The sequence below is a fragment of the Erpetoichthys calabaricus genome, chromosome 3 (genome assembly GCF_900747795.2).
Source record: "Erpetoichthys calabaricus chromosome 3, fErpCal1.3, whole genome shotgun sequence".
Classification (NCBI taxonomy): Eukaryota; Metazoa; Chordata; class Cladistia; order Polypteriformes; family Polypteridae; genus Erpetoichthys; species Erpetoichthys calabaricus.
The window spans coordinates 17,226,031-17,252,467 of record NC_041396.2 but is presented as its reverse complement, the minus strand read 5'-3'; the positions used below and the strand labels follow the sequence as shown (position 1 = coordinate 17,252,467).

Below are 26,437 nucleotides of genomic sequence, written 5' to 3'. Positions count from 1 at the left end.
GAACAGTGCTGTACCAAACTTCAAGTCCCATGGAGCCCTGTGGGAGTCCGAGGCACTGCTACATCCCAGGGGGCTGCCATCTGTCACTCTGGGGGAGGTACAGCTCTGGAGATGTTTAATCGCCTGGTCCTTCCAGTATATAGGCATACAGGCCGGGTAAGGGCCCCCGACCATCCGCCACAATATATATATAGTGGCCATCTCGGGCAACTTCAGCTCCCCAAACACCCGACACACACAGGCACTACACACAAGTGCAGCAAGCTCAAGGTTTTAATTGTGAGAAACTGTTCCAAAGGCAAGCGTTTCGCACACCACAACCACAATGCCACAGATAAGTAAAGCACACAGCAATGCTGTCATATTTCTTTTTCTTTCAGCCTCTCCCTCTCTCTTCCCAGCAAGCATCATCTCCTTCCTCCCAACTCTGGTTCAGCTGGCTGGATGGCTTGCTTTTATGTTAGACCCAGGAGTACTTCTGGTATCGAGGCATAGCCCAATGGAAGCCTCTGGAAACAGGGAGTTCTTCTCCCTGCAGCGCCCTCTGGCAGCTCCCAAGGATCTTAACAGGGTTGTCCCTCAGGACTACGATTCCCATAAATCCCTGTGGGTGTCCAAACTGGGTCCATGCCAGCAGAGCACTGCCATCTACCATACTGGGGGTGTAACTGCTTCTGATGCACCAACTCCCCTATACTATCCACTAATTGTTATGCTGTCCTTCCATTACACCTTCCTGGTCCAGCATAGCACTTAACAGTATATAGAGTGTATATGTACTCACCGGCCACATTATTAGGTACACCTTGCTAGTTCCGGGTTGGACCCCCTTATAGAACAGCTGCGTCTGACTGTATGAAATGCACCATGATTAAAAGTTAATGTTTGATTACGTAGTTCTTGTTTAGTTCTGTTTGTGGTTGTAGACAGGGAGAGGGGTTTATTTTGTTGACTCGGGGTGAAACACAGTTTCCTTAATATAGAAGAAACATTATTCACACTTCCTGTTTCAAGTATAGAATAAATTCTGAGAGTTTCAACTAAAGGGGTCTAACATAAACAGACAAAAAAAGAGAAGGGAGACGGGATAAATTCCAAACTTTACATAAACAGATATGGTGGCACAGTGGGTAGCGCTGCTGCCTTGCAGTTAGGAGACCTAGGTTCGATTCCCGGGTCTTCCCTGCGTGGAGTTTGCATGTTCTTCCCGTGTCTGCGTGGGTTTCCTCCCACAGTCCAAAGACATACAGGTTAGGTGAATTGGCGATTCTAAATTGGCCCTAGTGTGTGCTGTGTGTGTTTGTGTGTGTCCTGCGGTGGGTTGGCACCCTGCCTGGGATTGGTTCCTGCCTTGTGCCCTGTGTTGGCTGGGATTGGCTCCAGCAGACCCCCGTGACCCTGTGTTGAGATTCAGCGGGTTGGATAATGGATGGATGGATCTTTGGGTTGTGATAATAATTCAATAACATTGTCAATTGTTAAAATGTCATGATGTTGTAGCGGTGCTACTGGGGAATGAAACTTCAACTCCCAGCAGTCCCTGCAGTGGCTCTGATTGGTTATCTACTTTGGGTGCAGGGGCTGCTGGGCACAAGTTCTGCAGAGAGGGAAGTACAATTACAATACAGTGCAATTTATTTTTTGCAAAGCCCAAAATCACACAAGAAGTGCCGCAATGGGCTTTAACAGGCCGTGCCTTTTGACAGCTAAACCTTGACTCTCTAAGAAGACAAGGAAAAACTCGACCAAAAAAAACCCTCGTAGGGAAAAAATGGAAGAAACCTTGAGAAAGGCAGTTCAAAGAGAGACCCCTTTCCAGGTAGGCTGGGCGTGCAGTGGGTGTCAGGGGGTCAGTACAATGCAATACACAGTACAGAACACAAATAATCCTCAATACAATATAATAGTGCAATAGAAATATTACAAGTACAGAACAGAATTCAACAGTAGATCATATCACATGCGTTCCGGTTTCCTCCCACAGTCCAAAGACATGCAGGTTAGGTGGATTGGCATTTCTACATTGGCCCTAGTGTGTGCTTGGTGTGTTTGTGTGTGTCCTGCGGTGGGTTGGCACCCTGCCCGGGATTGGTTCCTGCCTTGTGCCCTGTGTTGGCTGGGATTGGCTCCAGCAGACCCCCGTGACCCTGTGTTCGGATTCAGCGGGTTGGAAAATGGATGGATGGACATAAACAGATAAAGACAGAGGTCCTCCCTTGCTTACCGTCAACTGACATTTTCTTGACTTCCTGTCCTGGCTGTGGGTGACCAGCCCTGACTTGCATGACCAAGTTTCATTTAATTATTTCTTTATTTTCTCTTCTAGAAAGCAAGACTGGCAAGGATACGTGTGTCAAAGACTGGCAGCTCCAACGCCTTCCTCCGCAGCAAACGCAATGGTCTTCTGAACGAAGCCCTGGAGCTCACGGTAATCAATACGAGTTTTCCTTTTTGGGGAGAGGGGTCTGGTTTGGTTCACTGGTTGCTACGGTAGCCTCACTATGTCTTCATTGTCCACTTCACAGGGGTCTGGCGAGGAGGATCAGCACCTGAGCAAATCCACGTCCATTATAGAGAGCCAGCACCACCACCTGCTACACTGCCTGGAGAAGACAACCGTGAGTAGCAGAGCTTCATTGGCGTGGTGGCCGAGCAGGAGACGGGAGGCTTCAGGTCATACTGACCAAACACGTCACCACTTGCCTTGTTTTATGATGTCATTTCACACACACACACACACACACACACACAAAACCATACAGGCAGCTCTCCCAAACTCCCTCTTAAATTTGATTGGTCAGCAAGAACTGGAGATTGATGTCCTCCAAAAGACGTCACAGAACAACCAGCTGTGGCATTGAAAGGAAAAGACGGTGAGACGACAGCACTTCAGATGTTCAAAGTCCTCATCACCACTCCAGCCTGTTAGTTCAGGCGGGGGTCCCCGTAGCCGACCACCAGCCCACCAGCTTCACACTTTTACCTTGAATTGAGCTGATGGGGTTTTGTTTTCTGTCTCTTTTTTTTTTGCATTCGCTTGAAATTTTAAAGAAATTCAGAAAAATTTCCACCAAAATCAAATCCCGGCCACTTTTATAGCGCTGGAGGTGGAGCCTTCGCTGTGATGGGCGGGTAGCCCCGCCTCTTGGGGATCCACCCACAAAACCCACATAGATAGTAAACAACAACTGAAGAGAATAAAATCAACAGATAATACGTAATGAAACAAACAAAAAAGGGAAAAACACTAAAGGAGAAAGAAGGAAGAACAGAGAAGACAGAAAGAAGCAGAGGAGGAACCCTGACTTGTCCATAACAGGATGAAGTCTTCGAGATGTTGGTGTTCTTCTCGACTCAGATTGTAGCTGCCCAAGACTCTGGTTGCTTTCAGAAAGACGTGAGCTGAGCTTTGACCTACCAGCAACTGCAGTGCATCCAGAAAGTATTCACAGCACATCACTTTTTCCACATTTTGTTATGTTACAGCCTTATTCCAAAATGGATTAAATTCATTTTTTTCCTCAGAATTCTGCACACAACACCCCATAATGACAACGTGAAAAAAGTTTACTTGAGGTTTTTGCAAATTTATTAAAAATAAAAAACTGAGAAATCCCATGTCCATAAGTATTCACAGCCTTTGCTCAATACTTTGTCGATGCACCTTTGGCAGCAATTCCAGCCTCAAGTCTTTTTGAATATGATGCCACAAGCTTGGCACACCTATCCTTGGCCAGTTTCACCCATTCCTCTTTGCAGCACCTCTCAAGCTCCATCAGGTTGGATGGGAAGCGTCGGTGCACAGCCATTTTAAGATCTCTCCAGAGATGTTCAATCAGATTCAAGTCTGGGCTCTGGCTGGGCCACTCAAGGACATTCACAGAGTTGTCCTGAAGTCACTCCTTTGATATCTTGGCTGTGTGCTTAGGGTCGTTGTCCTGCTGAAAGATGAACCTTCGCCCCAGTCTGAGGTCAAGAGTGCTCTGGAGCAGGTTTTCATCCAGGATGTCTCTGTACATTGCTGCAGTCATCTTTCTCTTTATCCTGACTAGTCTCCCAGTCCCTGATGCTGAAAAACATCCCCACAGCATGATGCTGCCACCACCATGCTTCACTGTAGGGATGGTATTGGCCTGGTGATGAGCGGTGCCTGGTTTCCTCCAAACGTGACGCCTGGCATTCACACCAAAGAGTTCAATCTTTGTCTCATCAGACCAGAGAATTTTCCTTCTCATGGTCTGAGAGTCCTTCAGGTGCCTTTTGTCAAACTCCAGGTGGGCTGCCATGTGCCTTTTACTAAGGAGTGGCTTCCGTCTGGCCCCTCTACCATACAGGCCTGATTGGTGGATTGCTGCAGAGATGGTTGTCCTTCTGGAAGGTTCTCCTCTCTCCACAGAGGACCTCTGGAGCTCTGACAGAGTGACCATCGGGTTCTTGGTCACCCCCCTGACTAAGGCCCTTCTCCCCCAATCGCTCAGTTTAGATGGCCGGCCAGCTCTAGGAAAAGTCCTGGTGGTTTCGAACTTCTTCCACTTACAGATGATGGAGGCCACTGTGCTCATTGGGACCTTCAAAGCAGCAGAAATTTTTCTGTAACCTTCCCCAGATTTGTGCCTCGAGACAATCCTGTCTTGGAGATCTACAGACAATTCCTTTGACTTCATGCTTGGTTTGTGCTCTGACATGAACTGTCAACTGTGGGACCTTCTATAGACAGGTGTGTGCCTTTCCAAATCATGTCCAGTCAACTGAATTTACCACAGGTGGACTCCAATGAAGCTGCAAAAACATCTCAAGGATGATCAGGGGAAACAGGAGGCACCTGAGCTCATTTTTGAGCTTCATGGCCAAGGCTGTGAATACTTATGTACATGGGATTTCTCAATTTTTTTATTTTTAATAAATTTGCAAAAATCTCAAGTAAACTTTTTTCACGTTGTCATTATGGGGTGTTGTGTGTAGAATTCTGAGGAAAAAAATTAATTTAATCCTTTTTGGAATAAGGCTGTGACATAACAAAATGTGGAAAAAGTGATGCGCTGGGAATACTTTACAGATGCCCTGTACTTTTGTATTTTAACTTTGATTTAAGGAGTTTGTGCACAATCGTTTTAGTGTCCTGATTCTGTTTCGTCCACCTCCTGCTCCTGTTACAATTCCCTCTTATCCATCTTGACAGACAAAAATATCAATTCAACTCAATCTCAAGATCCCATTTTCTGCTGACCAACACCGCATTCTTTCTGTTACCCTTCTAACTAATTCAAGGTGGGTCATCGACAAAAGTTGACACGAGGGGGAAGAAGGCTAAATGTCAAGTAACGTCACCATACCGTATTTACTCGCGTCTTGAAACCCGAAAAATCAATCATAAAATCAGACCCTGACTTATACGCCCGTTCAAAAATACGACACTTATTTTTATTTTTTTTTGCCTCCTCTAATCTCTCACCAGTTTCTCAGACACATCGAATTTTGTTGCAGCAGCGCAGTTTCCAATTTCTTTCGCTACTTCAATGACTGCAAACTTTGAGGAGACAGATGAGTGGTCCTAACTTTCCAGGAACCACCACAAAGCACAATGGATGTAACAGAACATGAATACGCACATAGAAACATAACTACATGATAAATAAATATATATATATACACATTACAGAAATAAATATAATGAACGTATATATAAAAAACATAACAAGGAACTTATATGGTGAATGCAGAACATAAACAGACCGAACCGGGACAATATAATTCTCAGAAATCAGGAGTGGTCTCCCCTCGACTTTCTCGTATGCTCAGATAAGGGGATGGATATTTGAGGAGTAAACCGCAAGACAACGATTATATTTTTATATTATATACATTAAAGAACCATCAACAACAAATCAAATCAAATCAAATTAATAATATATTGAACAATTACTATAAAAGTAAAGTTGAATAAATCAGACTCTGCTGTTGTATTAAAAAAGGTAAAGTACCACTTCCGGTTAGCAGAAATCACCCAAAAGTTTATAGAAATCTATGTTTGTACCTAATACTTGTGTGCAAAATTTGGTTGACCGAAGTGAAAGTGTACTCAAGATATCGTGTTTACACAGACACAGATATAATTCCAAAAATGGTATTTTCGGACTCTAAATTGTGATTTATCAAAATCGCAAAATGGAATTTTTGGACAATTCCAATATTTTCCCTGTACTTCATATACGAGAAAGTCAGGAAGGTCTAAAACATCAAGATTCATCAAAATCTCGACATCGAATTTTTAGACGATTCCAATATTTTCCCTGTACTTCATATACAAAAAAAGTCAGGAAGGTCTAAAACATCGAGATTCATCAAAATCTCAACATCTAATTTTTGGACTATTCCAGTATTTTCCCAATACTTTGTATACAAGAAAGTCAGGAAGGTCTAAAACGCTGAGATTCATCAAATTCTCGACAACAAATTTTTAGATGATTCCAATATTTTCCCCTATACCTCGTAAACGAGAAAGTCAGTGAGATCTAAAATGTCAGGATTCATCAAAATCTCAACATGGAATTTTTAGATGATTCCAATATTTTCCCTATACTTCCTATACGATCAGGGAGGTCTAAAACATCGAGATTCATGAAAATCTCAATATCTAATTTTTAGACTATTCCAGTATTTTCCCTATACCTCATAAACAAGAAAGTCAGGGAGGTCTAAAATGTTGAGATTCATCAATTACGATGATTACGATGCTTTCCCTACACTTCATATATGAGAAAGTAAAAAGGGAGAGGGCAACTGTAAAACCCCTGGCCTACAAATAACCACAACTATAATTCTTATAAAAAAAAGTGCAAAAAGCAAAAGGTTACCTCAACAAAGGAAACTCAAAAACAATTTGCAATCAAACCCAGAATCCAAAGGACACAATGTTTAACACACCGAGAGATTTCATTAACCAGAAATACCAAAAAAAAGCAAAAAGGGCATTCAATGAATGGGGAGCCACACACCATAACCAGAAGCGAATGTCTCCGCTCAACCCAGCAGAACAACAACAGTGTCAAAGAAGCCCATTTATAGACGGCTGGCCCTTATACGGTGCAGGGGGCGGGCTTAGATCTGTAATATTAGGTGGCCCCGCCCCCCAAGGTTCATTATTAAGATTACAAAAGTAACAGATGGCACCAAATCTTAAACAAAATGCTCATTTATACTCATGCAAACAGTAGATCAATGTATTTGCAACGCATTTAAAAAGGTTACACTCAGAACGTCACGGGTAGAGGGTCTGACGTTGGCACAAGGCGGCAACATAACAAAACGTGAGAGAAGTGAAGGCGTCGGCAGACTTTCTGATGATGGTGAGGCTTTGACTTCCTGCACGTTATCTGCTCACCACCCTTATCCTCTTTGTCCCCACACAGAGCTGCCTGTATGCTGTTCATAATGACCTGTAAATGAAGCCCCCCTAAAGCCAGCGGTCAGTCACACATTCAGACTTTTTTGCCATTAGCAATTCCCACCAGCCTCTTGATGTTTTATGTTGCTTGCTAGCACACGACTGCTCTTCCTGTCATTTGAGGTGGTGTGTGGTGTGTCGGGTGGGGTGGGGTTGGATGTTAGGGTGGGGGTCTTGGCAGGGGTTCTGCTAAATGCCAGGTTGATTTGAAATAACAAAGAGTGCATTTTGACAAAACTGCATGTTTCAGCCTCCTAATGGGATGTAAGAGGCTGCGCATGTGATCTGGAGGTTTTCAAAGGGCACCTGAAAAAGCAGTCGCACCGGTGGTAGACGTGCAAAAGGTCGAGCTGTTCAAAGAGGAAGCCAAGCAAGCCTGTCCTGATGAGAACTGAGCGGCCGTCATGGTGCAGCCCGCCGGACGCCAACGTATTTAGCTCACTGTGACATGCGGCCACCAATAGCAGAGCCTCTATGAATCCTTAAACACATGGCACCTAAAGCTGCTAAAAGCTTAAATCAGTTCAGATTATTCTAACACATTTCAAACAGTAAAGACCAAGTCCTTTAATCGTTAGGTCAAGAACACACTGACTGGGCGGTGAGGACTCCGTCGTCTTATTATCTACAAGTGAAGTCACTTTAAAATATGAAGGAATAAAAACAAAAACATCACAGCCAGTCACTGGAAGGCCATTTTACACCAGAAAATATGCAAAGGCTTCTGGGTAGAAACAGGAGTGGACAAGTGGCAGGAACGGTGGGGCAGATAGATAGATAGATAGATAGATAGATAGATAGATAGATAGATAGATAGATAGATAGATAGATAGATAGATAGATAGATAGATAGATAGATAGATAGATAGATAGATAGATAGATAGATAGATAGATAGATAGGAAAGGCACTATATATGATAGATAGATAGATAGATAGATAGATAGATAGATAGATAGATAGATAGATAGATAGATAGATAGATAGATAGATAGATAGATAGATAGATAGATAGATAGATAGATAGATAGATAGATAGATAGATAGATAGATAGATAGATAGGAAAGGCACTATAAGATAGATAGATAGATAGATAGGAAAGGCACTATATGATAGATAGATAGATAGATAGATAGATAGATAGATAGATAGATAGATAGATAGATAGATAGATAGATAGATAGATAGATAGATAGATAGAGAGATAGATGTGTAAGGCACTATATAATACATAGATAGATAGATAGATAGATAGATAGATAGATAGATAGATAGATAGATAGATAGATAGATAGATAGATAGATAGATAGATAGATGTGAAAGGCACTATATAATAGATAGATAGATAGATAGATAGATAGATAGATAGATAGATAGATAGATAGATAGATAGATAGATAGATAGATAGATAGATAGATAGATAGATAGATAGATAGATGTGAAAGGCACTGTATAATAGATAGAAGCACAGAAGCTCAATCAGTAAATTAATATTCATGTTAAAGAACAGACATGGCACTAATAGCTGAGTGATGGCTGGACACATGAAGCTGGACACACTGAATCCTAACTAACGTTCGCATGGCTGGCTGCAGTGATAACCCCAATGCCGTTCTGAGATGCTAACAAATCGGTGAGTTTTCTGACACGTTTTTTTATGATTAGTTATAAAGGACACAGGCAGGCAGTGTAATGATACTAAGTCCTAATCTGTAATAAATAAGAGGACTGAGAGTTTGATTGATCCTTTCAAACTGTAATTTTGATGATTACAGCCTTCACCTAAAGAGTCTTCTAAGCTGGACCCCTTTCTAAATGCCGTATTTGTTTTATTTATCGATCTCGTCTTATTGATTCATCATCTGGCTCCCACCACAATGGAGGCATTTCCATGATCTTTATCTCGCCCGTTCAATTCCGCCGAGCCCCAGCTTTCTTGCGGTCCACAGCAGAGCCGAGTAAATGAGAGCCGAGAGTTGACAGGCATGGCTTGCAGAGGGGAGGCCTAAATTGCAGGGGCTGGGAGATTTTGACGTGCAGCAGGTTCTTTTGCCCTAAAGAAAGCCCTGGCAAAAGAGAAAAATGTCGCTGTTTTTAGTGACAGGCAGGATGTGTAACTTTAATTAAATTTTTTTCCTGTTAGATGAACTCAGTGGAGCGTAGGTGGGGTGCCCTTTGAAACTGGTGGGGACTGTGTGACAGACTTTGATGAATTCACCAAATGTCCAATCAATTCTCTTCTAATGTTTTGTTTGCATGTTCGCTGGTAGGGCTTGTCCTACCTTATGGATGATCCCATCTTAGCTGCACGACCATCTTCCACCATCAAGGTATTTCATCTTTTCCCCATCCTTTTTATTTATCTATCAGTCTTATGTTGCATATTTTAAGAAGCACATGCAAGGGGCTTTGGAGTGTTCATGAGGTTGGGTGGGAACATGGACTGGGGTTGCTACAATAACCTTTTGAATTTATTGGGAAGCCATGGCGCCAGTTTTTTTTTCACTCTCCCAAATAAAGCAGTCAATAAGACTTTGTGATTTCAGCAAGGTCTGGAAATGGTGAAGCAGGTAACTGCATAAGAATTAACACATTGGATCTTAATCACATAAAAATAATGAAAGGTTAATGAATACTAATGCAATAAATTTGGCTAATTAAATATTAGAAGGGTAGTCCTCCTCCATTGGTAAAATAATGTAAAGAGGAGTGGGTACAGGGTCAGCCTTGAGCTCTCTGCAACTGATAAAAAAGAGGATTGCCAACAAGGCCTACCATTCACAGTGAAGGAACTACTAAAAGGTAATGGCACATTTATGGAGGCCATCTTCTTTTAATAAAGACATTCAGTTTAATTCATATAACTTTCTCAAACCTGCTTATTACACTTTAGGGTGGCGACTGGCCAGGTTATGGACTGGCACACACACACACACACACACACACACACACTCATATTCACACTCAGCTCATTCAGAATCAGCAACCAGCCTAACACTACAGTAATGGGTTTTGGGGAGGAAAAGCTACACTGACACACGGAGGGACATGTCATCTCCAGGCAGTCACCCCCAATATGCTGGATCCATGAGGCAGCTCCCTAACTACTATGCCATCCTGAATATGTATATATAATTATTTATAAAATAATGAAAATAATTTACTTGAGAGGAATGCCCCACAAGTAATAAAAACACATGCAAATGCCATGTAGTCAGAAACCAGCTATGGGATTTGATGGCAGACACTTGTAGTAGTAACCTTAACCACTGTGCGTCCTGAATTTATATTAATGAATTATTAAATGAGGAAAATACTGTAATTCAGTTCAGAAGAATTTCCCACAGGCAGCTAAAACACCCCTTTTCCTTCTGTCTCAGATGAAATAGTTAGTAGGTCTTCATGGCTGCACTGCTTCTTTGTTATGCTCAGGCAGTTCCAATAGGATGAACTAATCCGACGTTTATTACAGAAAAAGCTACGAAAGATGAAACAAGACCAACAGATTAAAGTGTCGCTAATGAAATGTCACAACCTGCCCCCTCCTTAATTGACAACATTATGTAAAAGTATCAGTGCCAACAAAGAATTAAAAAAGAGAAGGAATTAAATGAGGATTGCCAGCAAGGGCTACTTTGTAAGGATTAAGGAGAAGGTGGGGAGCATGCACTGATTACCGTACGTTGCTGCGCCCACCACACGGCAAACCACCCGCATTGAGATTCGAGTGCAGTTGTCCAACAGGTGACACCCCAGCACCACACTGAAACAGTGGGAGATTTTTTTACAGTGGCTGGAGTGCCAATCCTGCCAGCAGGCCCTGCATTTTCCCTACAAGACAGAGGACCCACTTGCACAGCAGGATGCAGATTAACGTCATACCCTGGACAGAGCAATTTCAGGTTAAGGGCCTCGCTCAGGGGCCCAGCAGAGTAAAAGACTCACTTCTGGCGTTTATGGGATTTGAATCGGCAACCTTCCGATTGCCAGTGCAGATCCATAGCCTCAGAGAAAATAGAAGAGGATTGCCAGCAAGGGCCACTTTGCTCAAAGCTGCTCAGAGAAGACAAGACTACTGCTATTCAGAGTAGGCAGGACATGTGTATAAAAGTCTTCAAAAAATGAAAGTTGGTTGGTATTTGACAGAGGAAGTGACATAATCATAATAATAATAATTCATTACATTTATAGAGCACTTTTCTTGCTACTCAAAGAGCTACAGTGGGTGGGAAGCCACTTCAACCATCACTAATGTGTGGCATCCACCTGGATGAGGCGATAGCAGCCATTTTTATACCAGTACCCTCACCACACATGAGCTGTTAGATGGTGAAGGGTTGAGAGAAATAGCCAATTAGAGAGTGGGGATGATTAGGGGGCCAGAGTGACTAGGCCATAGTGGGCAGTTTAGTCTGGACATCGGGATATTACCTAATCTTTACGAAGGATGCACAGGGATCTTTCATGATCACAGAGAGTCAGGACCTCGGTCTGAAGGATGGCACTATGTTTACAGCTCAGTGTCCCTGTCACAGCACACACAGACCACTGGGTAAGTGCCCCCTGTTGGCCTCACCAACACCTCTTCCAGCAGCAGCAACCCAAAGCCTTTCCTTGTTGGTCTCCCATCTAAGTGCTGGCCGGGCCTGAACATACTTAGCTGCAGGTGGATGTCCTGGTCTGAAGCAGATGTGGTGTAGCTGCTGACGTAAATCACAGAAACATTTAGAATTAGTGGCTGAAAGTTAGAAGAGGATCTATCAAAAATAGCAGGCTGACCCATGTACCAACAGACCATGTAGTTTTGGGTGTTTTAAGGCTCAATCCAATCCTTGTGAGGTTTGTGGAAAAATCAGAATGGCGTGACGTCAGAGTGGTGGTGTAAATGTGGGCTTAGCAGAAAAGGATGAAGTGATCCAAAGCAATGACTTGAACAATTGCCCCTTGAGTTGTGGTTCCAATCCAAATAAGAGTCTGGCCAGTATCATATATGCAGATATCCCACAGCAGTTATTCATCACACATCCATATCATATTTATCTCAAGCAAATGAATAATCATAAAGCTGTGCAGATGATGGCCCAGTTGCCCGTTTTTATCTATTTTATTTTTTTAAGGTGTAACTCATATGAGTCTCCAGTTTAGAACCTGCAGTCATTCTTAATTTATGTGAGTCCTTGTGGCAGCTGGGCATAGCGGAAGTGTGCCAGGCTCACAACTCATAGGTCAAGTGGAAACCTTGACGACTTTTTAAAGAGTATCTGAGTCAAGGACTGGGACATCTTCACGATTAACTAACCACATGAGTCGGATGGACTGAATGGTTTCTTCTCGTTTAGATTATGTTACATTAGATCAGATATACTTGATTATATAAACTAATAAATACATACTGTATATATATATATATGTATATATATATATATATATATATATATATATATATACTGCTCAAGGAAATGAAATGAAAGGAGCACTTCTGAATGAGAGCGTAGCATCAAGTCAGTGACACTCGTGGGCTGTTGATCTGGTCAGTTAAGTAGCAGAGGGGCTTGTTAATCAGTTTAATGAAATGAACAACAGGGGCACTAGAGGGGCAACAATGAGACGACCCCCAAAACAGGAATAAATGGTTTAACAGGTGGAGGGAGGCCACTGACATTTTTCCCTCCTCATCTGTTTTGTCACTCGTTTTCCATTTGGCTATGGTCAGTGTCACTACTGGTAGCTTGAGGCCATACCTGGACCCTACAGAGGTGGCACAGGCAGTCCAACTTCTCCAGGATGGCAGGCACATCAATACCATGTGCCATTGCCAGAAGGTTTGCTGTGTCTCCCAGCACAGTCTCAAGGGCATGGAGGAGATTCCAGGAGACAGGCAGTTCCTCTAGGAGAGCTGGACAGGACCCCTCATAGAAGGTCCTTAACCCATCAGCAGGACCCACTGGTATCTGCTCCTTTGGGCAAAGAGGAACAGGATGAGCACTGGCAGAGCCTACAAAATGACCTCCAGCAGGCAGGCAGGCCACTGGTATGAATGTCTCTGACCAAACAATCAGAAACAGACTTCATGAGGGGGGCCTGAGGGCCCAACAATGTCCTCTAGTGGGCACCAGAATACCAAAATTGGCAGGCCCACCACTGGCGCCCTGTGCTTTTCACAGATGAGAGAGCAGGTTCACCCTGAGCACATGTGACAGACGTGAAAGGGTCTGGAGAAGCCGTGGAGAATGTTATGCTGCCTGTAACATCGTTCAGCATGACTGGTTTGGTGGTTGTTCAGTGATGGTCAGTCTGGGGAGGCATATCCATGGAGGGACGCACAGACCTCTACAGGCTAGACAACGGCACCTGGACTGCCATTAGGTATTGGGATGAAATCCTTGGCCCCATTGTCAGACCCTGTGCTGGTGCAGTGGCTCCTGGGTTTCTCCTGGTGCATGACAATGCCCGGCCTCATGTGGCGAGAGGATGAAGGAATTGATACCATTGACTAGCCACACCAAACCCCCCCCCCGAAGCCCCCCCAACACCCCCAGCCCTCCCGACCCGCTCACTTGCCCTGACCTCAATCCGATAGCACATCTCTAGTGGGACATTATGTTTGGGTCCATCCGATGCCTCAGACTGTCCAGGAGCTCAGTGATGCCCTGGTCCTGATCTGGGAGGAGATCCTCCAGGACACCATCAGTCGTCTTATTAGGGCGTTTTCAGGCAGGTTTCGGCATACAAACTACTGAGTACAATTTGGAGTCGCTGCAATGAAATTTTGGCAAAATGGACTCACCTGCCTGCCTGCCACATCATTTTGTTCCCTTTGATTTTCAGGTGTCTTTGAATTCAGCCCTATCTCTCTCTGCCGGTTGATCATTCTCATTTCCATTCTTTTGTTCCTCACACATCACCATATCAGTCCATAGCAGTAGAGACAGCCAGCAGGATTTTATTTCCCATTGAGATCTGATGCGTTTTCAAAGGGTTCCTTTCATTTTTTTGAGCAATTTTATATTGTAGATGCCACACGGGCAGGTCGAGCATCCCGGCCAGAAGAGGGGATGATTTCTTTCCCGGACGGGAGGCCCCCAGTAGGTAGACAGGGGAAGGAGAAGCAGATTAAACCCAGAAAGAAGGACCAGAAGGGGTGCACAGAAATCCCACTGAAGAATGAAGATGTCTCTGGGGGCCTTTTCCTCCCCCGGCACGCTAGATGGCAGCAGCCCCGGATATCGGTCCCCAGTGGGAAGCCAGCAGGGCTCCTCTGCCGGACTTCATCTCCTGGCATGCCCTGCCAGGGTCACTGGCTGCCACGAGGTGGCGTTGCAGGGAGACAAGCTCCATGTTATAATGGGCTTCCATGTGACCCAGAAGTACTCCCATCGGGCAATCGCCCTGGCACCAGAAGTACTCCCAGGTCCGTAATAAAAGGGAGCCAGAGCTGGGAGGAAGAGACGTAACATTCGACTGGAGGAGGGCGGTGCGGTGCGGTGCGGTGGTGAGAGAGAATATTGTGAGAAAAGAGAGAGAAATCTGTGCTTTGTGTGACTTTTGAGTTTTGTGCTGTATTAAACTCACCCGGGTATCTGAACGCGGGACTCTGTATGTGTTCATGTTTGGGGCTTGCCAATGCCCCTGGTTACATCACAACTGGCGTAGTCGTGCCTGGGATGCCCATCCAGCCCATGTGGCATCTACAATATAGAGATTAGATCGACTTAGTCAATCCCATGATTCAAATGCATGCAGCAGCAAAGCGTAACGTGCGAAGATATCGACTAAAGCACAGTATAAGACCATAGAATAAAACATATAATACAGGGTGGGCAACGAAAAAGTGTCCCGCCTCCATGACGTTGCCAAGTGTATACCTGAACGTACTGAAACGGGCACAGAGATGTACTGACGCACAAGGAGGTCACTTTTGTAAATGTGAGTATCAGATTTGATAATTTTTCTCTTCACCACGTAATGCAGTGGTCTCGGTGGAGACGGGACACTTTTTAGTGCCCCCCCCATATAAAAAACAACTGTAGTGTATTGAAGTTCCTGTAGTCTTCCTATGGATTCTGGCTGGAAGTGAAGGAAGGGACATCGGAAGAAAGCATCAAAGTTCCTGATGGCAGTAGGCAGGAAAGACCCCCAGAGGCGTTTCTTATTGCCCCATGGAGGAATGAGCCATTGGCTAAAAGTTCTGTAAGAAAGCGCCTCCTAGAGGGGGTGGGCAGATATATTCATGATGGCAGCCCATTTTGCCACCATCTTCTTTTCCATAACCACCTCCAGAGTGCCCCCGAAGTCTCTGGCTTTACTGATACGTTTGTTAAGCCGTTTTGCATTGCCTGAACTCAAGTGGCTTCCCCAGTGGTGACCACAATGTAAACCGACACATTGGCTACTAAGGACTAAAACATTTCCAACAAATTTTATAAATCAAAGGACATGATGTCTCCTCAGGAAGTATAGTCTGCTCTGGTTCTTCTTGTAAAGCAACCACCGTGCTGTCGGACCAATCCAGTTATCTCTTTAAATGAGACCCCCGAGGTACCTGTAGCCTTGCACCACCTCCGCTTCCTCCCTCTGGATGGTGAATGGCCATGGGGGCCCCTTAACATGCCAGAAGACCACCACCAACTCTTTTGTCTTGTCGATGCTGATCTGCAGGTGGTTTCCTCCTCTTCACCACAAGACAATGTCCTCCACCCTCCTCCCATACTCTGACTTGTGAATACATCTGATGGTGGACGAGTCATTAGAACAATCGAGACGAGAACAGGCCATTCAGCCCAACAAAACTCGCCAGTCCTGTCCACTTATTTCTCTCTATTACAGGTGCTGGTCATAAAATTAGAATATCATGACAAAGTTGATTTATTTCAGTAATTCCATTCAAAAAGTGAAACTTGTATATTAGATTCATTCATTACATGTATTATTATGTAGATATTGTTCGCCTTTAAAGTTTAAGTCGGAGACTTGTAGATCGTCTAATTCGTGTTGCCACCAGGTAGTGAGAAGTAGTGTTTCTTCCCAATGAAGAGGCCTATCCGTGAGAATTAAAAATTTGTTGTTTGGTGAAAGTGAAATCCACAAACACTGCAGGTAAAATATCCGAGTCTACAATAATCTGTTTGCGTTCGCATCATTCAATACTCAAAACGTAGATTTACACGATTCAGGAACATACGCTATGAGAATCTGTGTTCCCGCAACAATTAAAGCTACGACAAGTTTAATTTCAAAGAAACCACAATTCGGTCAGGTTTATATTTATGATCACGGAGAAGCGATGCAACATAGAATCAAAAGAGTTAAATGATCGGATGCATTAGAAATTCTATCCATCCATCCATCCATTTTGCAACCCGCTGAATCCTAACTACAGGGTCACGGGGGTCTGCTGGAGCCAATCCCAGCCAACACAGGGCACAAGGCAGGAACCAATCCCAGGCAGGATGCCAGCCCACTGCAGAGATAGATAGATAGATAGATAGATAGATAGATAGATAGATAGATAGATAGATAGATAGATAGATAGATAGATAGATAGATAGATAGATAGATAGATAGATAGATAGATAGATAGATAGATAGATAGATAGATAGATAGATAGACGTGAAAGGCACTCTATAATAGATAGATAGATCCATCCATCCTTCCATCATCCAACCTGCTGTATCCTAACTACAGGGTCACAGGGGTCTACTGGAGCCAAGCCCAGCCAACACAGGGCACAAGGCAGGAACCAATCCCGGGCAGGGTGCCAACCCACCGCAGGACGCACACAAACACACCCAGCACACACCAGGGCCAATTTAGAATCACCAATCCACCTAACCTGCATGTCTTTGGACTGTGGGAGGAAACCCACGCAGACACGGGGAGAACATGCAAACTCCACGCAGGGAGGACCCGGGAAGCGGACCCGGATCTCCTAACTGTGAGGCAGCAGCGCTACCACTGCGCCACCGTGCCGCCCATTTAGAAATTCCACATGGATACAAATCCATACATCCAAAAGCATCGCACTTGACACGAAATTGATCTGCAAAACACGGACAAAGAAGTTTTCTTGGATTTCTATATGAATCAGAAAGATCACAGTCACATATATAATAAACCAACATGTGACGAATTGTCAGCGATGATAGTTTCGAAAGAAGGAGATATCAAAGACGGAGTTGATGTTCCTGTTTATCCAAAAGAACAGTTCGAATCGACGCAAGCGGCAGATCTGGGAAATGACGAGCGCGTAGGGCCCGCACTGGTGGTTGGCGAGCAAAGTGAGCAGGAGGCAGAGCCCCCTAGTTTAACAAAAAAAAAAACATCAAGTTGAGATTTGAAAGTCCTTAAAGTCACCTGAGAATGTCTGTAGGGGTCAAGAGTTGGTGTTGTAGTGGAAATCTATCGTGTGGAGTGTAAACGGGAAGATAGATAGATAGATAGATAGATAGATAGATAGATAGATAGATAGATAGATAGATAGATAGATAGATAGATAGATAGATAGATAGATAGATAGATAGATAGATAGATAGATAGAAATGAAAAGCACTACTAGATAGATAGATAGATAGATAGATAGATAGATAGATAGATAGATAGATAGATAGATAGATAGATAGATAGATAGATAGATAGATAGAAATGAAAGGCACTATATGATAGATAGATAGATAGATAGATAGATAGATAGATAGATAGATAGATAGATAGATAGATAGATAGATAGATAGATAGATAGATAGAAATGAAAGGCACTATAAGATAGATAGATAGATAGATAGATAGATAGATAGATAGATAGATAGATAGATAGATAGATAGATAGATAGATAGATAGATAGATAGATAGATAGATAGATAGATAGATAGAAATGAAAGGCACTATAGAGAGATAGATAGATAGATAGATAGATAGATAGATAGATAGATAGATAGATAGATAGATAGATAGATAGATAGATAGATAGATAGATAGATAGATAGATAGATAGATAGATAGATAGATAGATAGATAGATAGATAGATAGATAGATAGATAGAAATGAAAAGCACTATTAGATAGATAGATAGATAGATAGATAGATAGATAGATAGATAGATAGATAGATAGATAGATAGATAGAAATGAAAGGCACTATAAGATAGATAGATAGATAGATAGATAGATAGATAGATAGATAGATAGATAGATAGATAGATAGATAGATAGATAGATAGATAGATAGATAGATAGATAGATACTTTATTAAGGGAGACCGGAAAGTTCCCTGAGGTGCCCCATCATCAATGACACACCAGCTTTCAAGGTGTGGCCCCCTCTCCCCAGATGTGAAGTTGTACCTCATTATGAAATCTCTGAAGGTAACCCAGTGGGTCCGTCATGACATGTGGTCCTGCACCACCTGCTGCCCCGGTGTCTTTTAAATTAAGCTTATTTCTCTCTGGGGGGCACTGGGTGCCTCTATGCCTTGCTGTGGTCCACTCATTAAGGGGTATGAAGCACAGACTAATCCTCTGTCACCACAAATCCAGAAGAAGCTCTGCTGTCCACCTACAGACAGCTGCATAATTGGATAAACCGAAAAAGGATTTTCTTTCTACCGGGGATGGCAGACTGTAAATTTTTCTTAACGTGTCAGCGCCGGGGATTTGATCATTTTTCTTTTATTTAATTGTTATCTATTCATTATTGTGTCTATCTTCTTTTGTATACTTCAGTGATTTTGAATGCTCTTCCTAATTACAAAGCTTCAAGTGACAACTTTCCACCAAACAAATTCTTCCAGACATACAAGCTGGGGTGGGTGGCTGGGAGGGACGCCGCCATCTTGTGACTGATGTGAAAGCTTTGTTTTCTCTCTCCAGAACCACGAATTTGTCGACGAGCAAGTGTTTGAGCACAACTGCCTGGAGAGCGGCATGAAGAACTACACATCTCGCAGCCCTTCACTCGACAGCTCCCACGGGCTGACCGGCACGTGCTGCTCACGACGCAGTAAGAAGACCACCCATCTGCCCAACTCCAGCGTCCCGGCCACACGTCTGCGAAGCATGCAGGAGCTCAGTGCCATCCACATCCAGTGTGGTGAGCAGCAGGCCCTCAGTACGAGGTGAGGGGAGCCGACTGGCCGATGGCTTACTGGGTTGTGTGGTGGTGGTGGTGGTGGTGGTGGTGGTGGTGGTGGTGGAGTGGGGAATGGCTTCTGTACCACCGTTATGTCAAGAAATGCTCAGGTACATAGCCGCACATCCCAAAGTGGGGGTCTTCTTCTTAGTGGTTACTCCAGGAGTCAAAATCCACATGATAAATGGCCCGCTCCTTTTTTTTTTGCGATTTCAGTTACTTTTTCAGTCTCATGCGTATGTCCTTTAGTGACATTTCCATTGTCTTTTACTACAAGAGTATTAGTTATATCATTATACCTCATCCTAAGGCTATACAATTTAAAATACATGTGATGTATATAAACAGCCTCAAAATGGCTGTATACCATCCAAGGCTGTGGATAGAAGAACCTGCAACAAGTGTAGTGTGTATTATCGGCCACTAGATGGTGTACACATTCTTAAGGCTACAGATAGGAGAATCCACAATAAGTGTGATATACATAAACATCCACTAGATGGCTCTGGACCTTCTTGGGCTATGGGAAGAGCCTACATGTGTAATGTGAATAATTGGCCACTAGATGGTGTGCACCTTCTAAATCTACAGATTGAGGAATCGACAATAAGTGTAAAATACATAAACGTCCACTAGATGGCCTTATACCTTCTTGTACTATGGGAAGAACCTACATGTGTAATGTGAGTAGTCTGCCCCTAGATGGCTGTGTGCCTCCTAATGCTGTAGATAGAAGAATCCACAATAAGTGTAATATGCAGAAAATAATTAGACAACTAAATCTGTATACCTTCCTGGGCTATGGGAAGAAGAATCTACAATAAGTGGAGTGTGTATTATCGGCCACTAGATGGTGTGCACATTCTAAGGCTACAGATAGGAGAATGGTTGAAATAGTTTACTGTCAAATAAATGCAAAGAGTACGCGACACGTGTTTCGCCCTCATTCTGGGCTCATCAGGCGTACACACTCCACTGCACTCCCTCTCGGGAATCGAACCTCGGACGTCAGCGGCGATGCCCCTAACGTTGCGCCACGGCGTGTGGTTCGTTTATTTGACAGCATGTAGATCGGGGTAATTATATTCGTAGGTAACCACCCATACAATCAGATTGTGACACAGACTTCGAATGCCGTGAATATAATTACCCCGATCTACATGCTGTCAAATAAACGAACCACATGCCGTGGCGCAACGTTAGGGGCATCGCCTCTGACGCTGACGTCCGAGGTTCGATTCCCGAGAGGGAGTGCAGTGGAGTTTGTACACCTGATGAGCCCAGAATGAGGGCGAAACACGTGTCACGTACTCTTTGCATTTATTTGACAGTAAACTATTTCAACCATTCTATGATCTGCTCCTCACAAACTGAGGGCACCGTGGCGGATGTTAGCAGATTGCTGGCCAACCACAAGCGTTACCTGGTAGGTAACCACCCATACAATCAGATTGTGACACAGACTACGAATGCCGGGAAGATAGGAGAATCCACAATAAGTGTGATATACATAAACATCCACTAGATGGCTCTATACCTTCTTAGGTTGTAGGAAGGACAACCTACAATATGTGTAGTGTCAGTAATCAGCCACTAGATGGTGTGCACCTTCTAAGTCTACAGTTTGAGGAATCAACAATAAATTTAATCTATGTAAACATCCACTAGATCAGGCATGTCAAACTCACTACCATTGATGGGCCGCTTCGACTGCCATACGTGCGTCAGCGGGCCGTACTGTAACAAATACTATTATACTATTATGCAAAGTTACTGTAGCTTTCTTTCCAATACTGAAAACTTTAAAAAATGTAACACTTAAAGTTTAAAGAAAAGCAATTTATTTCCATGCAGTCTCCATACAACAGTGTAGAATTAGAGTCTTAACCTCTTAGCTAGGTCCTTATTATATTACTAGGCTCACCCTCCTTTTATCCTCAATTTGTGTGCGCTCCATGTGTACATCAGGCATGTAAGTGTAGGGAATGAGAACATCAAAGTGCCCATTCATAACTTCTCCCGAAAAGTTTTTTATCCCCTCGAGTGCCTGTCCAAACTTGGAGTGTAGGACTCCATAATAATATACTTGAAACTCATTGAGGAACAACTCTCCCGCTGCCATTAGCTCAGAAATGGTACCATAAGTTTGAGACTTTGACATTTCAGTGAGATACTGAAGCTCATTTGTATAAGAGATTCCTGACGGCATCATTGTAAATGGCTGAAACCTTGACCAATTACTTAAAACATGCCGTACAATGTCAGCCCGAATCTGTATCGCTAAAGACGGAGTTTCATGCACTAAATAAGCTATAGATGAGAATAAGCAAGCACCATCTCCCCTGATATTTACTACGCAGTGTGGCATTTGTACTCCATCAACATTAATTATTTCCAGAGGCATAATTTTGTCTATTTTTCCAGCGCATCGCGCACAAAAGCAAGGGAACGATGGGAGCACCAGAACTCTGCTCCCATCGCGTCGCTTCGTACCGCAAGCCGCAAGTAGTAAGTCTGTGATAAGCGGAATACCGCTACGCTTTGCACTCACGGGACGGAAGGACAATCCCGACCGCTTTTATATAGTGTCTTGATGATTGATATTCATTATATTATATTCATTGCTTATATAGGAGCCTTACAGTGTGAGATTTATTTCTTTTGTCCCGACACTTGGCATCTCTTGTTAGTAACCAGCTCGTCAATATCAGGCTTGAAATCTTGTGCAGCTGCATCTTTTATGAGGGATGAAAGGTGCTCGACGGTAAGTCTTGAGCGATGTGGGGTTTTGGTAGCTTTCATTAATAAAAACAATTGCTCACAAAGGTAAGTGCTTCCGAACATAGACAGTACTCTCGATGCCAACTTACGGATCTGCACATACGAGGGTGGCAGGTAAGCAAACAAGCCTGGCACACCAACTTCGTTGTATTTTGCCTTCAGAATAGAATCGGACTGCACTTCAATCAGTTCTATTTGGATATTCTCAGGCACATTCTCAACGTTGTAAGAGAACAGCACAATGCCCTGTTTGTGTGAACTGAAATCACAAAAATGCTCACTGAATTCATTGCTCAGTAATTCAAGTTGGAAAACAAATCCTCCAAACATCAAATTTTACTTTACTAAGTTTACTCCAAAGTTTATATTGTAAAATAAGCCGATATGCAAAAAGCCACCTGACCTACAATAATTTTACAAACTCAAAATCACAAAAATATGTTAATAAACAACTCACCAACTTCTCGCGTCCACTTCAGATCTTCAGCTGTAGTCTGCACTAACTGTTCATTACAATACTAGCACAAAATTACATGAAGCTAGAGCAAAAAAACGTGAACATATGTGGGCTATTACTACCTGTGATGGTCAGTTCTGCCCAGTGGCCAGTCTCAGCAGCCCAGTCAGTAGTGTAGCCTTAGCAGGGGCGGCTCTAGACTCGTGGCGGCCCTGGGCAGAGATGGGCAGAGAAAGAATTGGTGGCCCTTTCGCCTGGCAATGTCAATGTGGTATCTTATGCACGGCGGATGGCCACATCCGTTGTGGACACTGCATAGCCGCCTCATGCTCATGACATGCTTCTATATACGCGTGTCCGTAACTTGAAAACCAAGTGGTGGCCCATGATATTCTCATTACGGCAAAACATTATAATACTACATATAGCTTACTGCTCCGACTCTAGCGACATTTGTAAATACAGCGTACTAATTAACAAGAAACGGAATGTTTTTCGGCCACATTGCCGTCAGCTGTGTCGTTATTTTCTCTTTCTGTTTTATATTCAATATATATTGGTGTGGCTGCCCCTGGGATTTGGCGGCACTGTGCAAGTGCACAGTTTGCACATGCCTAAGGCCACCCCTGCTGCAGCCCAGCACTTCAGTTGTGACGCTGCGGCTCATTAACTTTGGTCAAGGCTCATGGCTATACTATAGCAGATGACGTTTCTGGTACCGTAATGCCATGGGAAAACGCGCTTTTGTCAGAAGGCAGAAGTAAGAAAAGTCAATAAGTAACACCGAAGATGCAGAATACTATCGTTTGTGATTGAATCAATCATTTTGTACAAGTTCAGTGCTAACTAGGATCTGTCATGAGGGCCGCATGTGGCCTGGGGGCCGCGTGTTTGACATGCCTGCACTAGATGGCTCTATAACTTTTTAGGCTGTGGGAAGAACCTACATGTGTAATGTGAGTAGTCAGCCACTAGATGTCTCTATACCTTCTTAGGCCATGGTAAGGGAAGAGAAGAACCTACAATAAGTGTAATGTGAGTAATACCCACTAGATGACTGTGTTCACTCTAAGGATACAGATTTGGAAATCCACAAGCAGTGTAGTTAACCTTTACCAGCATGGATTGGCTTCAGCCCCCATTTAACATTGACCCCGGTCTGGATTAAGCTGGTTAGAAAATGTCATGACATCAAAACCAGCCACTAGATGGTGTGCACCTTCTCAGTCTACAGATTGAGGACTCGACAATAAGTGAAATATACAGTACATAAACGTCCACTAGACGGCTGTATACCTTCTTGGGCTATGGGAAGAACCTACATGTGTAATGTGAGTAGTCAGCCACTAGATGGCTGTGTGCCTCCTATGGCTGTAGATAGGAGAATCCACAATAAGTGTAGTAAACAGAAAACAATTAGACAACTACATTTGTATACCTTCTTGGGCTATGGGAAGAAGAATCTACAATAAGTGTAGTGTGAATAATCGGCCACTAGATGGCTCTATACCTTCTTGGACTATGGGAAGAACCTACATGTGTAATGTGAATAATCGGCCACTAGATGGTGTGCACATTCTAATACACAAAAAGTGTGATATACATAAAAGCCACTAGATGGCTCTATACCTGCTTAAGCTGTAGGAATAACAACCTACAATATGTGTAGTGTGAGCAATCAGCCACTAGATGGTGTGCACCTTCTTAAGAGAATCCACAGTGAGTGTTATGTATATAAACGGCCACTAGGTGGCTGTATTCCTTCTTAGGCTGGGGTTAGAAGAACCTAATAATAAATGCAGTGTGAGCAATCAGTCACTAGATGGCTGGGCCCCTCCTTAGGTTTATAGATAAGGGTATCCACAATTTCTTTTAATTACATATAAACCATTAGATGGCTGTATACCCTCTTAAGCTGTGGGTAGAAGAATCTACAATATGTATAGTGTAAAAAACAACCATTACATGAAATCGGCAACTCCTAAAGTCACATTTGTTCTCAAGTGCAGACAGCTCCAGATGCAATCACACATAGGGAATCCATTCCCGGACGAGTTTATCCATTCCCGGGAATTCGGGAATCCCGCATTTCATTCCCAGGAATCCCAGGCTCCTGAGAATGATGACACAGTGCACAGGCATCTCACATGTGAACGGTTTTTTAATAAAACTACTGCAATATGTTGACACCAATAAAAGACTAACCTTAATTCTAAGCAGTTCAGATAGATAGATAGATAGATAGATAGATAGATAGATAGATAGATAGATAGATAGATAGATAGATAGATAGATAGATAGATAGATAGATAGATAGATAGATAGATAGATAGATAGATAGATAGATAGATACTTTATTAATCCCAGGGGGAAATTCACATATTCCAGCAGCAAAAAATATTAAATTAAAGAGTAATAAAAAATGCAGGTAAAAAAAAAAAAAATAAAACAGACAATAACTTGAATAATGTTCAACGTTTACCCCCTCTGGTGGAATTGAAGAGTCGCATAGTTTGGTGGAGGAATGATCTTCTCAGTCTGTCAGTGGAGCAGGACGGTGACAGCAGTCTGTCGCTGAAACTGCTCCTCTGTCTGGAGATGACACTGTTTAATGGATGTAGTGGATTCTCCATAATTGATAGGAGCCTGCTGAGCGCCCTTCACTCTGCCACAGATGTTAAACTGTCCAGCTCTATGCCAACAATAGAGCCTGCCTTCCTCACCAGTTTGTCCAGGCGTGAGGCATCCTTCTTCTTAATGCTGCCTCACCAGCACACCACTGCGTAGAAGAGGGCACTCGCCACAACCATCTGATAGAACATCTGCAGCATCTTACTGCAGATGTTAAAGGATGCCAGTCTTCTAAGGAAGTACAGGCGGCTCTGTCCTTTCTTGCACAGAGAATCAGTATTGGCAGTCCAGTCTAATTTATCGTCCAGCTGCACTCCTAGGTATTTATAGGTCTGTACCCTCTGCACAGTCACCTCTGATGATCACGGGGTCCATGAGGGGCCTGTGTCTCCTAAAATCCACCACCAGTTCCTTGGTTTTGCTGGTGTTCAGCAACACACTACACCGTGGGCCAAAAAAACTGTGCCACTTAATTATTTTCAATATAACTCTGTTATTTCTTGATTAATTTTTACACTATATATGCGAGCTTGGCCGCTCTCGTGTTCCCGGGAATTATAGCAGTTTCATTCCCAGGAATGTGGGAATGAAAAATGTCCAGGAATCCTGAATGGATTCCCCAATCACACACTTAGGATGTTCACCCTTTTCTGTTTAAAGTTCAAGCATTCAGTGTGTGGTTGCAGAATCCCCCTGAAGTTTTTTCTTTGCCTTTACATGCTGATCTTACCTGTACTTCCATTTCTGCCTGCACAAACATTTATCTTTTATTGATTTATTGCCATGAATTTGTGCTCCTGACCCCCACAGCGTTTCCTGACTGCTCATTAATTCATTGATTGAAAGTCCTCTGTGTTGGTGTGTCACAGAGAGGATGTGCAGCTTTGTTCATAATGGCACTCAGTTTTGTCTTCATTCTCTCTCTCTCTCTCTCCTACTCTATGACATCCTGGGGGTCCGGAGTGTGTCACATAACTGAGCCTGGCTTTTTAATTAT

General features: G+C 43.3%; 1 protein-coding gene across 3 annotated transcripts in view; it reads left to right on the top strand.

Moving 5' to 3' along the window:
• kcnd3 (potassium voltage-gated channel, Shal-related subfamily, member 3) overlaps nt 1–26,437 on the top strand; it is a 505,116-nt gene that overhangs the window by 459,673 nt on the left and 19,006 nt on the right. For 2 of the 3 annotated variants that reach the window (XM_028796407.2, XM_051924422.1), the window contains 4 exons: nt 2,327–2,428; nt 2,526–2,618; nt 9,717–9,776; nt 19,313–19,557. In XM_028796407.2, the coding sequence (XP_028652240.1) occupies nt 2,327–2,428; nt 2,526–2,618; nt 9,717–9,776; nt 19,313–19,557 (500 nt within the window). The remainder of the gene's footprint in view (nt 1–2,326; nt 2,429–2,525; nt 2,619–9,716; nt 9,777–19,312; nt 19,558–26,437) is intronic. The other variant, XM_051924424.1, reaches the window with a different exon arrangement.